At 41.0% G+C, this 6,661-nt stretch overlaps 1 protein-coding gene across 2 annotated transcripts in view; it reads right to left on the reverse strand.

Annotated features, from left to right (window-relative positions):
• The window catches only part of SPTBN1 (spectrin beta, non-erythrocytic 1), a 200,233-nt gene that overhangs the window by 49,525 nt on the left and 144,047 nt on the right, over nt 1–6,661 (reverse strand). For both annotated transcript variants that reach the window (XM_042445379.1, XM_042445380.1), the window contains exons 14-17: nt 6,306–6,429; nt 6,065–6,202; nt 4,469–5,225; nt 2,557–2,759 (exon numbers count right to left, since the gene is read on the reverse strand). In XM_042445379.1, the coding sequence (XP_042301313.1) occupies nt 2,557–2,759; nt 4,469–5,225; nt 6,065–6,202; nt 6,306–6,429 (1,222 nt within the window). The remainder of the gene's footprint in view (nt 1–2,556; nt 2,760–4,468; nt 5,226–6,064; nt 6,203–6,305; nt 6,430–6,661) is intronic.

The raw sequence follows: 6,661 nt of genomic DNA on the forward strand, positions 1-6,661 counted from the left end.
ATAGAAAAAATGACAACCAGGGAATCAGACTGGTTGGGAAAAGTGGAGGGGATGGGGGACGTAGAAGGCACTGACACCATTTGATTTCCAATCATGCAACTATCCCAGAAGCAACATTTTGCACCTGGGTACTTGTGTGATTGTGAGGTCATTGATGGGTTTCCTGTCTCAATGAAAAGGGATGAGCAGGGGAAAGAGGAGCTTTGGGTCAAAGGCATCATCATGCGACAAGTATCACCCAAAACATTTTCCTGTTGTAATCATGGTTTTAAAACCGCATGCAGTAATCTCTCTAGATATGTAAAACATCTGGAAATTTTGAAGCCATGGGAAGAAAAACACTCCACCTTTGGGTTTTCGGTTAAATTTTGGGGGACACATACATATATAATATTGAATGTTATTATGAAATTTTTAAAATCCTTAGGGCTCCTCTAGACTGGCCAAAAGCCTCAGGATCTGGTGGTAGTAGCTGTACTTATCTGTTTTTTTAAAAAATATATATGTTTACAATATAGATAGATAGATAGATGACGACATTCTTTCTGTGCATTTTTCTCCCTTTAAATTGCAGCACTAGTTGCAATATTTTATTCCCACTGCTGGGAGTGAGCCCCCCTCCTTCCCCCCACCCCCCAAATCTCAGGAGATAGATAGATATCACACTTCTTTATCCATTCTCTCATTTCCTCCCATTATATTTTTAGGTGGTCCCGCAAAAGACATTTCAAATGGACATAATACACAGATCACATTTAGTGCTAGAATCTGTTACAAACGAACAAACAGCTTCATTTATACTGTATACCGCTTCATACTGAACTAGCAGTTTCTAAGCAGTTTACAACTGTAAGCTAATTGCCCCCAATAATCTGGGTACTAATTTTAGCAACCTTGGAAGGATGCAAGCCTGAGTCAAGCTTGAGCTCTTTTGCTGGTATTGAACTCGTAACCTATGGTTTTGAGTGAGTGGCTGCAGTACAGGCATTTAAGCACTGCGCCCGCCACCAGGGCTCCTTAGACTTAGTTACAACTTGCAACAGTAAAGGGACAAAATCCCAGTACATTTAACACAGAATTGGCTATGGGAGCTAAAACAATCAGAAGACATTCAATACAACATCCCACCTGCCACAAAATTACAGTTCCCTAGCATTGAGTCAGAGCAGTTAAAGCGGTCTCAAACTGGAATACTTCTGCAGTGTGTTTTGGACCGAAGAGAAAGAAGTTGGTAGACAAGTTTTCGTAGACTTATGTTTACATTATCGGATGCAAGATCTCTTCGGATATCTTTACTAGTGTATTATCATCATTAGCAATGAACTTTCTCCCCATGTATCCGTCTTCTTATGAAGACGGCAGCAGCCATTAAATGCAAAAAAGCCTATTGGATCTGAATGTTGTAGACTTCTACAGTATTTGCTGTTGCTATTTCATGGCATGCCAACTTTGACTCATGTTGACCCTATGAATGAGAGATGTCCAGGGGCTTTATTCATTAGCTGCCCCATTCATGTCATGCAAGCTCAAGACCACGGGTTTCTTGATTTAATCAATCCATCTGTAATGCCTTCCACTTTAACAGAATTATCATGCTCTAATTCTGTAGATTAGGAGTGGGTATCATGAGGCCTTTAAGATGTTGCTGGACTACAATGCCCAGCAGCCTTAGCCAGTACAGTCAAAGGTGAAGAATCATAGAATCGTAGAGTTGGAAGAGACCACAAGGGCCATCCAGTCCAACCCCCTGCAGCCTGAGAACATCTGGAAAGGCATGGTTCCCACCCCTGCTGTGGATTCTGGAAGTTGCACTTCACATAAGTCGTTCTTAAGTCCAAGAGATGAGGAGAGTATGCTCCTTCGTGCAGAGGGTAGCAAAATGGGGACAGAGTTAGTGGGCCCATCCTTACTGTCTAAACACATGGGGAGCTGGAATTCCCAAACAGAGCTTGGGTACCCAATTTAGTTTTCTGCTATGGTTGTTTAAAAGTTGTTGTTTTTTGTTGCTAGTAGCTTTTTTAATTTTAATTTTTTAAAATAAATAAATAAATACTTTACTTTAAAATTAATCTAACCAGTTTTAATAGTGTCCTTCTGACTATATTTTGCTGCAAAGCATTCAGAACTTTTCCTGATACAAAAGGGTATACAGTGGTCACTCCACATTCGCTAGGGTTAAGGGTGAAGGACCCCCGTGAATGTGGAAAAACCACAAATTAAAAAACAAACAAACACTATTCTTTTTACCAGAGAGAATACCTCTCTAGGAATTTCCAGGTCCTCCAGTGCAACTCTATGGTCAACATCTGCCAGAAGTTGATCATAGAGAAGTGTTTTCTCTAGGAACTTCTAGGTTCTCCAGCATAACTCTATGGTCAACGTTTTGCAAAGTTGTGCTGGACATTCCTAGATGGAATATATTAATCAAAACCACAAATAATCAAAAATGCAAATGTGAAGGGCCAACTGTATGCAGTTGGGAAACGAATTGATTAACAGGAGACTGTAGTTCTAAGGGCTGACAACATTTCCAAAACATTCTTTGGCAATTTGTACCTGTCATCAATGGAATCCACTTTCTCTTGGATCTTGTCAGAGTTGATGTTTCCATCACTGACTAGTCTTCTTCCAGTCTCTACAACAGCATTGATCTTCTCCTCATTGGCATCCATTGTAGTCATGAAATCCTCCTGTTTTTTGATAGCAGCTTCTGCTCCTTCCAAAGTCGTGGGCATTTCAGTATGAGCCAAAACATATTCCTATCATTTTAAAGAGCAAGACAGGGGGGGAAAAAGAGAGAGAGAGAGAGAGAGAGAGAGAGAGAGAGAGAGAAGGGAAACATAAAGCTCTCTGATAATTTATTGCTCACCACTGATCACAAAATCAGTACTCTATGGATTAATAATAATAATAATAATAATAATAATAATAAATTTTATTTATATACTGCCCTGTGGCGAACCAATCCAGGCAGTTTACAACATTAAAATAACATACAGCATAAAAACAATATATTTCCCTCCTCCCTTAAAAAGTTATTAAAATGCATATCTAAATTAAAACCACAATAACTTGTTAAAACAACAATAAATTAAACAAAATAATACCAACCGATAAACCACTGCAACTTCAGTTCTAAAGAAAAGAAAAGGGGGCATTGGAGACATTACTGAGGAGGGGGGAGATCCTGAGGCTGGGATATTTTAGTCTGGGAAGGCCTGCCTGAAGAGATCCGTTTTGACAGCCTTATATTCTTAGTCATTGGTACAGACTGATTTACATAACTGTTCTTACATTGTTATGACGTGAACAAGCCATTTGAAGTGGACTCTGTTTTCACACAGACTTTTCCCATGAATTCTAAGACATGATAATGCCAACACTGCAGCAAACCAACTTCTGGAAGACCTTTTAAAACTGTGTTATGTCAGTAGTGGGCATGGGGGAAAATTGCATAGTTATACATTCAAGCATTCACAATAAACTTCAATGCAAATGCTCAGATGTCATATTCCCAGTCCTCCAAATCACAGTTTGGAGTCACCCAAGGCATAGTTTGGAGGACTGAGAAAGAGTAACATACTCAAAACAACTACTTCTTCCTCTCCATTTTTCTCTCATGCCTTATTACATGACTTTCTGATTTAGATCAGGTATGACTGATAAGAAATCCTTCCAAACCATGACTGGAAACCAGAATCAGTCTGTATTCAACAATCCTGTTTTGGACTGTTAACTCAAACCATAGTTTAACAGTTTAGATTACATGGAAAATAGTGGTTTGAAAAAATGAATAAGGAAGGGAAGAGGGGAGATTATGACCTTATCATTCTACCTGATTCTACAAATCACAGTCTGGATGATCAAGAGTGAAGTGTCTGATTGTAGCCAAGAGGTCAATTTAGGTGGCCTCTTCATGTAACGACCTTGTCAAAAATGGTTCTGTGAAGCAGCTGGTTTTTTTTCAAGGACAAAAACTTGTGTGCTTCAACAAGAAAGTTGTTTGCATTAACAAGCTAAATTTGCACTTCATTCATACAATCCATGATGTAGCAGGGATGCGTGATAATATACTGCAAAAGTGGAGCCTTTCCTGGGGCTGAGGAATTGAACAGGAACCTCTGGAACTCACCAAGAGGCACAAGACATCCAGACTGCTACTGCCATGGCTGAAATTCAGAAGCAGCCTGCTCCAGCACTTACAGTGACTCTCTATAATAATATGATATAAGAGGTTGCCAGCCTGTCCTGCTTTACACAGAAAGGAACAAGACTGCAGGGCAGAAAGTCCAGTCCTTTCCTAAAGCAACAGAAAATGAAGACTACAGGGACAGCCACTACAATTTCAGTAGAGTGGATGGTGATGTGCACCATCAATTCAGAAGTAGTTGGGGATAATAGGGGCACAAAACAAGGGTGCAGGGGCTGCATGCAACCTGTGAAATCAATGTTGCCCACCCTTCTTTACCTGGTTGTTAAGAAAGGCTTCTGCTTGCTTTGTGTCTCTGAGGAACAGCTGGTAGGCATGGGATTGGGAGAGAAGATTCTGCCGATTCTCCCACATTTTGTGCAGCTCATTCCATCCAGTGTCCAAGGCTTGCAGGCGCTGGTGCAAGAACATGTATTGAGCATCTGTCTGTCCTTGTGTGACCATCTCACCCATGTCTCTCATTTTCTGATAGTCTTCCTCATAATTGTTGATTTCATTCTTAATATTCTCATGCTGTGTAAGCAGTTTCTCTGCCTCTGTCAGTGTATTCGGCATGTCTTCCGAGGCAATGGCAGTCTGGGTCCGGGAGAGCCAGGACTGGAAGTCATCCAAGTCACGTAAGAACTGTTGCAGCTTGCTGGCCTCTCCAAGGGACTCTTCACGATTCTTCAGGGTCGTTTTCATTTCTTCCCAAACATCGTTGATTTCAGCAAGCCTGGACAGTATGGCCCGAGCTTGGTCTGGATGCTCCGACTCTAACTTTTCAGCCTCTTTCTGGAGGTCACTTAGTTTGGCCTCAATAGCAACCAAGTCACGTTCCATTCCTGTCAGTTTCCTCTGAAGCGCGATAACCCCAGCCAGGTCATTCCCAAGCTCTTGGGTAGATTCAATAACTTTAGTCTTCTCCCTGATCCAAGATTTAGTTTCATTACATTCAAGGTGATAGTTCTGGATACTGAGAGCGGAGAGAAGAGCATCCTTCTTTATGTCTACCAGTTCTCTGAACTGACTCCACCTAGAACAAAGAACAAAAGGGGAAAATGGAGAAACCAAATTAATTTATTGCCCCACCATCCAAACCCAAATAAATAAATAAATAAATAAATAAATAAAACTATTAAATGTACTAAACATTCCACTTTAATTATATGCTTCCTTTCCACTGTCCACTCTAAACAGTGGACATAACTTAAGTGCTTCTAGTGTTGGGCTAGGGAAACTTGATGCCAATTGTTCATCTTATTCTGCAAGTGCAAACCCATACTATATATTTAGCAAAAGTAGCTGAGCAAACAGTGGCACACAGAGTACAATGGATCCTTCCCATCTGTTGGGTTTAGTCTCTGTCTCCTCCCCCCCCCCCCCCCACGGCACACTGATGGGAAAAAACATGGATGCTCAAGCTCCATAATATTTAATGGGAAGCGATGTAAATGCATCCACATCAGCCATTGGATAATATGGGGTGTGGTGATCCACAGATGGTCCAATTAATAGATGAATAGCCTGCAGATGCAGTAGGCCCCCTGTACTAACAACTTTCTTTACAGTGCCCACACAAATAGTAAAAACACACTTATGGATACAGCAGGCCCCTGGTTTCCACTGGGGTTTGGTTCCAGGACTTCCTATGGATACCAAAATATGTGGATGTTCAAGTCCCATCTTATACAATGGCATAGTAAAATGGTGTCAAAATGGATGGCACAATCAAGGTTTGCTTTTTGTGTGTGTATACTGTGTGTGTGTGTGTTAATTATCTTCAAGCCGTGGGTGGTAGAATCCGTGAATGAAGAATCTGTAGATGTGGAGGGCCGACTGTATAAAAGTCAGGTAAGAGTCGATATTGCTCACCTTGTATTCAGCTTATCTTGCTGTGCTTTGATCTCTTTTTCATTTGGATGTCCATTGTGTATTAGTTGTCTAGCAATCTGGTTAACCACAGCAACACGTGATGCTTGATTGTTCATTTCTGGTTCTAAACTTTCAAATCTAGGGGAGGAGCACATAAGAAGAAATGTGAATGAATGGCCATCAGTGAATATTGCATGAAATTGAAAAAACCAATGAAACCCATCTCACCACCTTCTCTCACCTGTGCTGGATCACTTCCAGATCTTCTAGTTTCTCAGGGATCTCCATGTTGTTCAGCCATTGTTCCTTCTCATCAATCCAAAGCTCGCAAGCATCTGCCTCACTGAACATTTTGTACAGTGCCACAAATCTAGGGGAGGAGCACATAAGAAGAAATGTGAATGAATGGCCATCAGTGAATATTGCATGAAATTGAAAAAACCAATGAAACCCATCTCACCACCTTCTCTCACCTGTGCTGGATCACTTCCAGATCTTCTAGTTTCTCAGGGATCTCCATGTTGTTCAGCCATTGTTCCTTCTCATCAATCCAAAGCTCGCAAGCATCTGCCTCACTGAACATTTTGTACAGTGCCA

The sequence above is a fragment of the Sceloporus undulatus genome, chromosome 1, assembly GCF_019175285.1.
Source record: "Sceloporus undulatus isolate JIND9_A2432 ecotype Alabama chromosome 1, SceUnd_v1.1, whole genome shotgun sequence".
NCBI lineage: Eukaryota > Metazoa > Chordata > Lepidosauria > Squamata > Phrynosomatidae > Sceloporus > Sceloporus undulatus.